Source organism: Carcharodon carcharias, chromosome 33 (genome assembly GCF_017639515.1).
Source record: "Carcharodon carcharias isolate sCarCar2 chromosome 33, sCarCar2.pri, whole genome shotgun sequence".
In the NCBI taxonomy this organism is placed as follows: domain Eukaryota; kingdom Metazoa; phylum Chordata; class Chondrichthyes; order Lamniformes; family Lamnidae; genus Carcharodon; species Carcharodon carcharias.
In genome coordinates, this window is record NC_054499.1 from 4,628,719 (window position 1) to 4,642,760 (window position 14,042).

At 56.7% G+C, this 14,042-nt stretch overlaps 1 protein-coding gene across 5 annotated transcripts in view; it reads right to left on the reverse strand.

Annotated features, from left to right (window-relative positions):
• Positions 1-13,641, reverse strand: part of LOC121272174 — a 30,172-nt gene extending 16,531 nt beyond the window's left edge. For 4 of the 5 annotated variants that reach the window (XM_041178676.1, XM_041178678.1, XM_041178677.1 and 1 more), the window contains exons 1-4: positions 12,284-13,641; positions 11,545-11,607; positions 11,067-11,196; positions 9,588-9,678 (exon numbers count right to left, since the gene is read on the reverse strand). In XM_041178676.1, the coding sequence (XP_041034610.1) occupies positions 9,588-9,678; positions 11,067-11,196; positions 11,545-11,607; positions 12,284-12,323 (324 nt within the window). In that variant the 5' untranslated portion in view covers positions 12,324-13,641. The remainder of the gene's footprint in view (positions 1-9,587; positions 9,679-11,066; positions 11,197-11,544; positions 11,608-12,283) is intronic. The other variant, XM_041178675.1, reaches the window with a different exon arrangement.
• Between the last annotated feature and the right edge of the window lie 401 nt (positions 13,642-14,042).

The following is a 14,042-nucleotide window of genomic DNA, read 5'->3' on the forward strand; positions in this document are numbered from 1 at the left end:
TGTCGGAGAGTCAGTACTGAGGGAGTGCTGCACTGTCAGATGGTCAGTACTGAGGGAGTGTTGCACTGTCGGAGGGTCAGTTCCGATGGAGTGTTGCACTGTCGGAGGGTCAGTTCCGATGGAGTGCTGCACTGTCAGATGGTCAGTACTGAGGGAGTGTTGCACTGTCGGAGGGTGAGTACTGAGGGAGGGCTGCACTGTTGGAGGGTCTGTACTGAGGGAGTGCCGCACTGTCGGAGGGTCAGTACTGAGGGAGTGCCGCACTGTCGGAGGGTCAGTACTGAAGGAGTGCCGCACTGTTGGAGGGTCAGTACTGAGGGAGCACTGCACTGTCGGAGGGTCAGTACTGAGGGATTGCCACACTGTCGGAGGGTCAGTACTGAGGGAGTGATGCACTGTCGGAGGGTCAGTACTGAGGGAGTGATGCACTGTCGGAGGGTCAGTACTGAGGGAGTGATGCACTGTCGGAGGGTCAGTACTGAGGGAGCGCCGCACTGTCGGAGGGTCAGTACTGAGGGAGCGCAACACTGTCGGAGGGTCAGTACTGAGGGAGCGCCGCACTGTCGGAGGGTCAGTACTGAGGGAGCGCCGCACTGTCGGAGGGTCAGTACTGAGGGAGCGCCGCACTGTCGGAGGGTCAGTACTGAGGGATTGCCGCACTGTCGGAGGGTCAGTACTGAGGGAGCGCCGCACTGTCGGAGGGTCAGTACTGAGGGAGCGCCGCACTGTCGGAGGGTCAGTACTGAGGGATTGCCGCACTGTCAGAGGGTCAGTACTGAGGGAGTGATGCACTGTCGGAGGGTCAGTACTGAGGGAGGGCTGCACTGTTGGAGGGTCTGTACTGAGGGAGTGCCGCACTGTCGGAGGGTCTGTACTGAGGGAGTGCCGCACTGTCGGAGGGTCAGTACTGAGGGAGTGCCGCACTGTCGGAGGGTCAGTACTGAGGGAGTGCCGCACTGTTGGAGGGTCAGTCCTGAGGGAGTGCTGCACTGTCGGAGGGTCAGTACTGAGGGAGCGCTGCACTGTCAGAGGGTCAGTACTGAGGGAGTGTGTACTGTCGGAGGGTCAGTACTGAGGGAGCACTGCACTGTCAGAGGGTCAGTACGGAGGGAGCGCCGCACTGTCGGAGGGTCAGTACTGAGGGAGTGCCGCACTGTCAGAGGGTCAGTACTGAGGGAGTGCTGCACTGTCGGAGGGTCGCACTGTCGGAGGGTCAGTACTGAGGGAGCGCCGCACTGTCGGAGGGTCAGTACTGAGGGAGCGCCGCACTGTCGGAGGGTCAGTACTGAGGGAGCGCCACACTGTCGGAGGGTCAGTACTGAGGGAGCGCCGCACTGTCGGAGGGTCAGTACTGAGGGAGCGCCGCACTGTCGGAGGGTCAGTACTGAGGGAGCGCCGCACTGTCGGAGGGTCAGTACTGAGGGAGCGCCGCACTGTCGGTGGGTCAGTACTGAGGGAGCGCTACACTGTCGGAGGGTCAGTACTGAGGGAGCGCCGCACTGTCGGAGGGTCAGTACCAACGGAATGTTGCACTGTCGGAGAGTCAGTACTGAGGGAGTGCTGCACTGTCAGATGGTCAGTACTGAGGGAGTGTTGCACTGTCGGAGGGTCAGTTCCGATGGAGTGTTGCACTGTCGGAGGGTCAGTTCCGATGGAGTGCTGCACTGTCAGATGGTCAGTACTGAGGGAGTGTTGCACTGTCGGAGGGTGAGTACTGAGGGAGGGCTGCACTGTTGGAGGGTCTGTACTGAGGGAGTGCCGCACTGTCGGAGGGTCAGTACTGAGGGAGTGCCGCACTGTCGGAGGGTCAGTACTGAAGGAGTGCCGCACTGTTGGAGGGTCAGTACTGAGGGAGCACTGCACTGTCGGAGGGTCAGTACTGAGGGATTGCCACACTGTCGGAGGGTCAGTACTGAGGGAGTGATGCACTGTCGGAGGGTCAGTACTGAGGGAGTGATGCACTGTCGGAGGGTCAGTACTGAGGGAGTGATGCACTGTCGGAGGGTCAGTACTGAGGGAGCGCCGCACTGTCGGAGGGTCAGTACTGAGGGAGCGCAACACTGTCGGAGGGTCAGTACTGAGGGAGCGCCGCACTGTCGGAGGGTCAGTACTGAGGGAGCGCCGCACTGTCGGAGGGTCAGTACTGAGGGAGCGCCGCACTGTCGGAGGGTCAGTACTGAGGGATTGCCGCACTGTCGGAGGGTCAGTACTGAGGGAGTGCCGCACTGTCGGAGGGTCAGTACCGATGGGGTGTTGCACTGTCGGAGGGTCAGTACCGATGGTGTGTTGCACTGTCGGAGGGTCAGTACTGAGGGTGTGCCGCACTGTCGGAGGGTCAGTACTGAGCGAGTGCCGCACTGTCGGAGGGTCAGTACTGAGGGAGCGGCGCTCTGTCGGAGGGTCAGTACTGAGGGTGCGCCGCACTGTCGGAGGGTCAGTACTGAGGGAGCGCCGCACTGTCGGAGGGTCAGTACTGAGGGAGCGCCGCACTGTCGGAGGGTCAGTACTGAGGGAGCGCCGCACTGTCGGAGGGTCAGTACTGAGGGAGCGCCGCACTGTCGGAGGGTCAGTACTGAGGGAGTTCAGCACTGTCGGATGGTCAGTACTGAGGGAGCGCCGCACTGTCGGAGGGTCAGTACTGAGGGAGCGCCGCACTGTCGGAGGGTCAGTACTGAGGGAGAGCCGCACTGTCGGAGGGTCACACTGTCGGAGGGTCAGTACTGAGGGAGCGCCGCACTGTCGGAGGGTCAGTACTGAGGGAGCGCAGCACTGTCAGAGGGTCAGTAGTGAGGGTGAGCCACACTGTCGGAGGGTCAGTACTGAGGGAGCGCCGGACGGTCTGGGGGTCAGGGCTGAGGGAGCGCAGGACTGTCTGGGGGTCAGTACTGAGGGAGCGCCGCACTGTCGGAGGGTCAGTACTGAGGGAGCGCCGCACTGTCGGTGGGTCAGTACTGAGGGAGCGCTACACTGTCGGAGGGTCAGTACTGAGGGAGCGCCGCACTGTCGGAGGGTCAGTACCAACGGAATGTTGCACTGTCGGAGAGTCAGTACTGAGGGAGTGCTGCACTGTCAGATGGTCAGTACTGAGGGAGTGTTGCACTGTCGGAGGGTCAGTTCCGATGGAGTGTTGCACTGTCGGAGGGTCAGTTCCGATGGAGTGCTGCACTGTCAGATGGTCAGTACTGAGGGAGTGTTGCACTGTCGGAGGGTGAGTACTGAGGGAGGGCTGCACTGTTGGAGGGTCTGTACTGAGGGAGTGCCGCACTGTCGGAGGGTCAGTACTGAGGGAGTGCCGCACTGTCGGAGGGTCAGTACTGAAGGAGTGCCGCACTGTTGGAGGGTCAGTACTGAGGGAGCACTGCACTGTCGGAGGGTCAGTACTGAGGGATTGCCACACTGTCGGAGGGTCAGTACTGAGGGAGTGATGCACTGTCGGAGGGTCAGTACTGAGGGAGTGATGCACTGTCGGAGGGTCAGTACTGAGGGAGTGATGCACTGTCGGAGGGTCAGTACTGAGGGAGCGCCGCACTGTCGGAGGGTCAGTACTGAGGGAGCGCAACACTGTCGGAGGGTCAGTACTGAGGGAGCGCCGCACTGTCGGAGGGTCAGTACTGAGGGAGCGCCGCACTGTCGGAGGGTCAGTACTGAGGGAGCGCCGCACTGTCGGAGGGTCAGTACTGAGGGATTGCCGCACTGTCGGAGGGTCAGTACTGAGGGAGCGCCGCACTGTCGGAGGGTCAGTACTGAGGGAGCGCCGCACTGTCGGAGGGTCAGTACTGAGGGATTGCCGCACTGTCAGAGGGTCAGTACTGAGGGAGTGATGCACTGTCGGAGGGTCAGTACTGAGGGAGGGCTGCACTGTTGGAGGGTCTGTACTGAGGGAGTGCCGCACTGTCGGAGGGTCTGTACTGAGGGAGTGCCGCACTGTCGGAGGGTCAGTACTGAGGGAGTGCCGCACTGTCGGAGGGTCAGTACTGAGGGAGTGCCGCACTGTTGGAGGGTCAGTACTGAGGGAGCACTGCATTGTCGGAGGGTCAGTACTGAGGGATTGCCGCACTGTCAGAGGGTCAGTACTGAGGGAGTGATGCACTGTCGGAGGGTCAGTACTGAGGGAGTGCTGCACTGTCAGAGGGTCAGTACTGAGGGAGCGCCGCACTGTCGGAGGGTCAGTACTGAGGGAGTGCCGCACTGTCGGAGGGTCAGTACTGAGGGAGCGCCGCACTGTCGGAGGGTCGCACTGTCGGAGGGTCAGTACTGAGGGAGCGCCGCACTGTCGGAGGGTCAGTACTGAGGGAGCGCCGCACTGTCGGAGGGTCAGTACTGAGGGAGCGCCACACTGTCGGAGGGTCAGTACTGAGGGAGCGCCGCACTGTCGGAGGGTCAGTACTGAGGGAGCGCCGCACTGTCGGAGGGTCAGTACTGAGGGAGCGCCGCACTGTCGGAGGGTCAGTACTGAGGGAGCGCCGCACTGTCGGTGGGTCAGTACTGAGGGAGCGCTACACTGTCGGAGGGTCAGTACTGAGGGAGCGCCGCACTGTCGGAGGGTCAGTACCAACGGAATGTTGCACTGTCGGAGAGTCAGTACTGAGGGAGTGCTGCACTGTCAGATGGTCAGTACTGAGGGAGTGTTGCACTGTCGGAGGGTCAGTTCCGATGGAGTGTTGCACTGTCGGAGGGTCAGTTCCGATGGAGTGCTGCACTGTCAGATGGTCAGTACTGAGGGAGTGTTGCACTGTCGGAGGGTGAGTACTGAGGGAGGGCTGCACTGTTGGAGGGTCTGTACTGAGGGAGTGCCGCACTGTCGGAGGGTCAGTACTGAGGGAGTGCCGCACTGTCGGAGGGTCAGTACTGAAGGAGTGCCGCACTGTTGGAGGGTCAGTACTGAGGGAGCACTGCACTGTCGGAGGGTCAGTACTGAGGGATTGCCACACTGTCGGAGGGTCAGTACTGAGGGAGTGATGCACTGTCGGAGGGTCAGTACTGAGGGAGTGATGCACTGTCGGAGGGTCAGTACTGAGGGAGTGATGCACTGTCGGAGGGTCAGTACTGAGGGAGTGTTGCACTGTCGGAGGGTCAGTTCCGATGGAGTGTTGCACTGTCGGAGGGTCAGTTCCGATGGAGTGCTGCACTGTCAGATGGTCAGTACTGAGGGAGTGTTGCACTGTCGGAGGGTGAGTACTGAGGGAGGGCTGCACTGTTGGAGGGTCTGTACTGAGGGAGTGCCGCACTGTCGGAGGGTCAGTACTGAGGGAGTGCCGCACTGTCGGAGGGTCAGTACTGATGGAGTGCCGCACTGTTGGAGGGTCAGTACTGAGGGAGCACTGCACTGTCGGAGGGTCAGTACTGAGGGATTGCCACACTGTCGGAGGGTCAGTACTGAGGGAGTGATGCACTGTCGGAGGGTCAGTACTGAGGGAGTGATGCACTGTCGGAGGGTCAGTACTGAGGGAGTGATGCACTGTCGGAGGGTCAGTACTGAGGGAGCGCCGCACTGTCGGAGGGTCAGTACTGAGGGAGCGCAACACTGTCGGAGGATCAGTACTGAGGGAGCGCCGCACTGTCGGAGGGTCAGTACTGAGGGAGCGCCGCACTGTCGGAGGGTCAGTACTGAGGGAGCGCCGCAGTGTGGGAGGGTCAGTACTGAGGGAGTGCCGCACTGTCGGAGGGTCAGTACTGAGGGAGTGCCGCACTGTCGGAGGGTCAGTACCGATGGGGTGTTGCACTGTCGGAGGGTCAGTACCGATGGGGTGTTGCACTGTCGGAGGGTCAGTACTGAGCGTGTGCCGCACTGTCGGAGGGTCAGTACTGAGCGAGTGCCGCACTGTCGGAGGGTCAGTACTGAGGGAGCGGCGCTCTGTCGGAGGGTCAGTACTGAGGGTGCGCCGCACTGTCGGAGGGTCAGTACTGAGGGAGCGCCGCACTGTCGGAGGGTCAGTACTGAGGGAGCGCCGCACTGTCGGAGGGTCAGTACTGAGGGAGCGCCGCACTGTCGGAGGGTCAGTACTGAGGGAGCGCCGCACTGTCGGAGGGTCAGTACTGAGGGAGCGCCGCACTGTCGGATGGTCAGTACTGAGGGAGCGCCGCACTGTCGGAGGGTCAGTACTGAGGGAGCGCCGCACTGTCGGAGGGTCAGTACTGAGGGAGCGCCGCACTGTCGGAGGGTCGCACTGTCGGAGGGTCAGTACTGAGGGAGCGCCGCACTGTCGGAGGGTCAGTACTGAGGGAGCGCCGCACTGTCGGAGGGTCAGTACTGAGGGAGCGCCACACTGTCGGAGGGTCAGTACTGAGGGAGCGCCGCACTGTCGGAGGGTCAGTACTGAGGGAGCGCCGCACTGTCGGAGGGTCAGTACTGAGGGAGCGCCGCACTGTCGGAGGGTCAGTACTGAGGGAGCGCCGCACTGTCGGTGGGTCAGTACTGAGGGAGCGCTACACTGTCGGAGGGTCAGTACTGAGGGAGCGCCGCACTGTCGGAGGGTCAGTACCAACGGAATGTTGCACTGTCGGAGAGTCAGTACTGAGGGAGTGCTGCACTGTCAGATGGTCAGTACTGAGGGAGTGTTGCACTGTCGGAGGGTCAGTTCCGATGGAGTGTTGCACTGTCGGAGGGTCAGTTCCGATGGAGTGCTGCACTGTCAGATGGTCAGTACTGAGGGAGTGTTGCACTGTCGGAGGGTGAGTACTGAGGGAGGGCTGCACTGTTGGAGGGTCTGTACTGAGGGAGTGCCGCACTGTCGGAGGGTCAGTACTGAGGGAGTGCCGCACTGTCGGAGGGTCAGTACTGAAGGAGTGCCGCACTGTTGGAGGGTCAGTACTGAGGGAGCACTGCACTGTCGGAGGGTCAGTACTGAGGGATTGCCACACTGTCGGAGGGTCAGTACTGAGGGAGTGATGCACTGTCGGAGGGTCAGTACTGAGGGAGTGATGCACTGTCGGAGGGTCAGTACTGAGGGAGTGATGCACTGTCGGAGGGTCAGTACTGAGGGAGCGCCGCACTGTCGGAGGGTCAGTACTGAGGGAGCGCAACACTGTCGGAGGGTCAGTACTGAGGGAGCGCCGCACTGTCGGAGGGTCAGTACTGAGGGAGCGCCGCACTGTCGGAGGGTCAGTACTGAGGGAGCGCCGCACTGTCGGAGGGTCAGTACTGAGGGATTGCCGCACTGTCGGAGGGTCAGTACTGAGGGAGCGCCGCACTGTCGGAGGGTCAGTACTGAGGGAGCGCCGCACTGTCGGAGGGTCAGTACTGAGGGATTGCCGCACTGTCAGAGGGTCAGTACTGAGGGAGTGATGCACTGTCGGAGGGTCAGTACTGAGGGAGGGCTGCACTGTTGGAGGGTCTGTACTGAGGGAGTGCCGCACTGTCGGAGGGTCTGTACTGAGGGAGTGCCGCACTGTCGGAGGGTCAGTACTGAGGGAGTGCCGCACTGTCGGAGGGTCAGTACTGAGGGAGTGCCGCACTGTTGGAGGGTCAGTACTGAGGGAGCACTGCATTGTCGGAGGGTCAGTACTGAGGGATTGCCGCACTGTCAGAGGGTCAGTACTGAGGGAGTGATGCACTGTCGGAGGGTCAGTACTGAGGGAGTGCTGCACTGTCAGAGGGTCAGTACTGAGGGAGCGCCGCACTGTCGGAGGGTCAGTACTGAGGGAGTGCCGCACTGTCGGAGGGTCAGTACTGAGGGAGCGCCGCACTGTCGGAGGGTCGCACTGTCGGAGGGTCAGTACTGAGGGAGCGCCGCACTGTCGGAGGGTCAGTACTGAGGGAGCGCCGCACTGTCGGAGGGTCAGTACTGAGGGAGCGCCACACTGTCGGAGGGTCAGTACTGAGGGAGCGCCGCACTGTCGGAGGGTCAGTACTGAGGGAGCGCCGCACTGTCGGAGGGTCAGTACTGAGGGAGCGCCGCACTGTCGGAGGGTCAGTACTGAGGGAGCGCCGCACTGTCGGTGGGTCAGTACTGAGGGAGCGCTACACTGTCGGAGGGTCAGTACTGAGGGAGCGCCGCACTGTCGGAGGGTCAGTACCAACGGAATGTTGCACTGTCGGAGAGTCAGTACTGAGGGAGTGCTGCACTGTCAGATGGTCAGTACTGAGGGAGTGTTGCACTGTCGGAGGGTCAGTTCCGATGGAGTGTTGCACTGTCGGAGGGTCAGTTCCGATGGAGTGCTGCACTGTCAGATGGTCAGTACTGAGGGAGTGTTGCACTGTCGGAGGGTGAGTACTGAGGGAGGGCTGCACTGTTGGAGGGTCTGTACTGAGGGAGTGCCGCACTGTCGGAGGGTCAGTACTGAGGGAGTGCCGCACTGTCGGAGGGTCAGTACTGAAGGAGTGCCGCACTGTTGGAGGGTCAGTACTGAGGGAGCACTGCACTGTCGGAGGGTCAGTACTGAGGGATTGCCACACTGTCGGAGGGTCAGTACTGAGGGAGTGATGCACTGTCGGAGGGTCAGTACTGAGGGAGTGATGCACTGTCGGAGGGTCAGTACTGAGGGAGTGATGCACTGTCGGAGGGTCAGTACTGAGGGAGCGCCGCACTGTCGGAGGGTCAGTACTGAGGGAGAGCAGCACTGTCGGAGGGTCAGTACTGAGGGAGCGCCGCACTGTCGGAGGGTCAGTACTGAGGGAGCGCCGCACTGTCGGAGGGTCAGTACTGAGGGAGCGCCGCACTGTCGGAGGGTCAGTACTGAGGGATTGCCGCACTGTCGGAGGATCAGTACTGAGGGAGCGCCGCACTGTCGGAGGGTCAGTACTGAGGGAGCGCCGCACTGTCGGAGGGTCAGTACTGAGGGATTGCCGCACTGTCAGAGGGTCAGTACTGAGGGAGTGATGCACTGTCGGAGGGTCAGTACTGAGGGAGGGCTGCACTGTTGGAGGGTCTGTACTGAGGGAGTGCCGCACTGTCGGAGGGTCTGTACTGAGGGAGTGCCGCACTGTCGGAGGGTCAGTACTGAGGGAGTGCCGCACTGTCGGAGGGTCAGTACTGAGGGAGTGCCGCACTGTTGGAGGGTCAGTACTGAGGGAGCACTGCATTGTCGGAGGGTCAGTACTGAGGGATTGCCGCACTGTCAGAGGGTCAGTACTGAGGGAGTGATGCACTGTCGGAGGGTCAGTACTGAGGGAGTGCTGCACTGTCAGAGGGTCAGTACTGAGGGAGCGCCGCACTGTCGGAGGGTCAGTACTGAGGGAGTGCCGCACTGTCGGAGGGTCAGTACTGAGGGAGTGCTGCACTGTCGGAGGGACCGTCTTTCAAATGAGATTTTAAACCGAGGCCCTGTTAGCCCTTTAAAGTGGACATAAATGATTCTGCTGCTAATATTAGAAGGGCAGTGGGGAGTTCACCCAGGTGCCCTGCAGCCAATAGTTATCACTCAACCAACATCAATTAAATAGATGATCTCGGTCATTATCACATCGGTATTTGTGGAATGTTGATCTGCCGCGTGTCCTACAACAGTGATTAGACCTCAGGAAGTACTTCCTTGTTGTTAAGCACCCATCAGTCATGGTAAGGTTGTGATAGGTGCTGTGGAGATGCAAGTTCTTTCTATATTTTGACCTCCAGCTGTCCACATTCAATGCTGAGTGATAATCTTACCTCTTTATACCTTCGCCGCTGACGGCTGTTGTCTTCTTCCCGGTCTTGTTCCTCTTGGATGGTCCGAGCGTAATCACTCCCGACGTCCTTACTGTCAGGGAAGAGACGCTTGTTAAAATCCCCCCAGGACCAAAATACTGCACCGAGCTCTGAGCAGGAGTATCCGTCTGGCTGTCACTCTCTAAAAGGCAGTGTGGGTTTTCTGACTGCAGGAACGCAGCAAGGCTCCTTCGACAGCACCTCTAACATCTCCGCGTGGATGGGCTGAATGGCCTGTCTCTGCGCCTTACATCCTATATAATCCCATGAGCTATGAGTGGACTGTTTGGCCACATAGGGAGTCGCAGAAAGTGTCTGTTAAACTGAATGTGTACCTCACTTTTCTGCAGCCTAAGTCTCAGCACGAGCGAGGGAGGTGTGAGCTCCTATTTTTTACTCTTTCACAGGGATGTGGGTGTCACTGGCTAGGCCAGTATTTATTACCCATCCCTAACTGCCCCTTGAGAATGTGGGTGGTGAGCTGCCCCCTGCAGTCCCTGTGGTGTAAGTACACCCACAGTGCAGTTAGGGAGGAAATTCCAGGAATTTGTCCGTGTGGTGTAGGTACACCCACAGTGCTGTTAGGGAGGAAATTCCAGGATTTTGTCCGTGTGGTGTAGGTACACCCACAGTGCTGCTAGGGAGGAAATTCCAGGATTTTGAACCAGCGACAGTGAAGGGACGGCTGATATATTTCCAAGTCAGGATGGTGAGTGACTTGGAGGAGAAATTGTAGGTGGTGGTGTTCCCCATGTGTCTGCTGCCCTTGTCCCTCTAGGTGGTAGAGGGCATGGGTTTGGAAGGTGCTGTGTGGGTCGTTGGTGGAGGAGTGACTGTTGAAGGTGGTGTTGTGGCCAGGAGCTGTAGAAGGTTACAGAAATAGGGAGGGGTTGAGGCCATGGAGAAATTTGAAAACAAGGAGGAGAATTTCAAAATTGAGGTGTTGTTAGACCGGGAGGCAACTGTGGGTCAGCGAGCACGGGGTGGGGGTGCTAATAGGAAGCGTTAGGACACAGAGGACCGAATGTTTCAGTGAGCTGATGTTTACAGAGGGTAGAGGGTGGGCGATCAGCATGGAAAGCGCTGAAATCAGCAATCACTAAATCTTTTAGGGGACACCAAGGAAAACGGAACAAAGACGAGTCGATGGATCTGAGGGTCAATGGAGAAACAGGCTCGAGAGGCTGAATGGCCTTCTCCTGTTCCTGCCTTCTTGGGGAGAGGCAGAACCTTCAGAAGAGGGGGAGAAAGTGGGCATAGAAGTGAACTGGTGTTGGTTCGAGATCTGGAATCTGCAAACTCCACTCCTCTGAATTAGTGTTTCGGGCAGCCTGAGTCAGCCAACTCCTGCCCACCCTCCATAGACAGTCAGTAGTAAATCCTTGTCTTCACAGTGAATAGCTCTGCCCCATCAATCCCACTCACTCTACCAAGTCTCACATGTGTTTGCGAAGTCTCTGGGTGAGCTGCCTTCTCTTCTCATCCTCCTCCCCCTGCAGTCTCCTTGCCACCTGGAGGTTTTGGCGAACTTGCTGGCTCTTCAGCTTGTTGGCAGAGAAATGCTGCTGGACTGTAACAGGAATGGAGAGGGCAAATAAAATCACTGAGTACACCGTTATAGATAAACACACAGACAGGCAGGCGCGCACACACAGACAGGCACAGAGAGATGGATACAGATATAAACAACACAATTACAGGCATAAACACACAGATAGGTACAGACAGAGGTATCGACACACAGACAAGTACAATCTTAAATATAAACAGACACAGGCCTAAATACACAGACACACAGATACAAAGGTGCGCAGAGCCATAAATAGAGACATAAACACACAGACAGACACAGACAAACATATGCACACAGAAACATACAGACACATACATGTTTGCATGTACATACAGCCATACTCACTCTCTTCTTCCTGCAGTACATGGGCAACCTTTTGATCTTCTAGAATCTGGAATGTTTGACAAACTGCAGGACAGAATATAGACATGGAGTCAGGAACAAGCTCACACTCGGACTGTCCCAGTCAGTGTAAAGGTGTCTCTTGGTGCAGGCTGAGCTACGTCAGTGTACAGCAGCTCAGGACAAGGCTAGGCTCAGCTCTTAGGCAAATATTCTACTGATACTCATGTTCCAGACTTTCGTCGGAAGAGGCTGACAGTGAGGTGCTGATCTCGAGGGCAGCATTGGATTCAGTAAGAGTCAGGAGAGGTTTTAATATCCTCATCCTTGTTTTCAAATCCTTCCATGGTCTCACCCTTCCCGATCTCTGTAACCATCTCCAACCCCACGACCCTCCGAGATCTCAGCGCTCCCCCAATTTGGCCTCTTCAGCGTCCCTAATTTCCATAACTCCACCAGGGGCGGCTGTGCCACCAGCTTCTTGGAATTTTCTCCCCAAACCTCTCCGCCCCGCTCTCCTCCTTTACCCTCCTTAAAATCCACCTCTTGGACCAAGCTACCTGTCCTAATATCTCTTTACTATGCTAAAGGCGCTATATAAATGCAAGTTATTGTCGATAAAGGGCAAACACTGAAAACAATTGTAATAAATCTGAGGTGTGCTAAGTTTATATTTAATTTTAGGCACAGACCATTAAGGTTCTCTGCAAACCTTGTTAGAAATTTAAATTCCAATTCTTACCATCTTGGACTCGATTCATTCCCATCTCCCCATCCTCCATTTTCTATCTGTTCTCCATCAAGTCCTGCTGACCACCAACAAACCGGCAGGAATCTCGGCGTTCACTGCGTGCTCATCGTTTCACTGCCTGTCAGGTTAGGCTTCAGCTCCAAGTCGTTCAGCTAGTCTGCTCCAGCTTCACAGGACCTGCTATCTCCCTGATCTCACAGTCCTAACAGTTACTGGAGTCACTAACCCGATTTGAGACTCGGTCAGTAGTTTTGTTCACCGTGTTTCACAGGAATATTTTACCAGATAAATTTAACTATGCAGTAATCTATCACTTGTTCAGTTACCAGGTCTTTCATTGTTCAACTTGAATTACTAAGGTTAGTAAGCAGTTTCTTGATCCGTTACTACACATCAGTTGGTTCCTGCAGCTTTGTTAGTTGCTATGATTGGAATAATCTCTACAATTTATTATTAGTTAGTTTCACTAGTTATATGTTAATTCCTGTATTTCAATGATGAGCTGCTGCAGATTATTGATTAGCTGCTCAGCGGTTACTGGCATTTAATGATCAATTATCACAGTTTACATATTAGTTACTGTTGTTTGATCAGTTATTGCAGTTTAACTACTCTGAATTATGGATTACTTACTGCTGTTTGATCAATTCAACTAGTTTTAATGATCAGTTCCAGTAGTTTAACAAGTTTAATGATTAGTTATAGTAATTTAATTAATTCCAGTAGTTTAGTGAACAGTTCCTATAACTTAATCAGTTCTAATAGCTTGATTTCTGTAGTTCGATTAGTTACAGTAGTTTAACTCCAATAGCTTAGTGAGAAATTTTAGCAGCTTAATATTGAAGCCCTGTATTTGATCAGTTCCAGTAGTTTAGCGATTACCTATTAAAGTTCAATGATCAGTTCCTGTAGCTTAACGATCAGTTATAGCAGTTTAATTAGTTATTGTAGTTTAAAGACAGGTTACTGTAGTCTAATGATTATCTCCTGTAGTTTAATGATGAGTACAGCAGTTTAAATAGTTTTGGTGGTTAAAAGATACGTTAAAGTAGTTTAATGATGATTTCCTGTGGCTGAACGATTAGTTATAGCAGTTTAATTAGTTATTTGTAGCTAAAAGATAGGTTACTGTGGTTAAATGATTAGTTGCTGTAGATTTATCGGTTCTAGTAATTGAGTGGTTAATTACTGTGCTGGCTCCGGCTCCGAGGCTGTGATTTTGCTGCTTTTCCCTCTCCCCGGGGGTGGGGCCGGGTTTCTCTCCGTCTCCGGGTCTCTGTCCCCTCGACCTGAGGCCCTGAGGCCCGTCTCTAAAGCTGGGCCTATCCCGGTGGGCGGGGTTTGCATCGGCGGGGCGGGGACCTAGCCCGATGGGCGGGGACCTGTACCGGCTGGGCGGGGTTTGCATCGGCGGGGCGGGGACCTAGCCCGATGGGCGGGGACCTGTACCGGCTGGGCGGGGTTTGCATCGGCGGGGCGGGGACCTAGCCCGATGGGCGGGGAGGGCGCGCGCCGAGGCCAGTGGGCGGGGCCTTTACCGGTGGAGCGCCCGTCTGTCGCCCTGGACGGATCCCCCCGCAGCCCAGGTCGCACCGGGTCTCAAAACAGCGAGTGCAGCCAGGGAGCTGCTCCCTCCCTGTTCACCCATTGATCATCCCTCACTGGATCAATTATTGATCAGAATTACCCGGAAAAACTCAAAGAGTTTGACGTTTCGAGTCCTCATGACCCTTCGACAGAACTTGAGTTC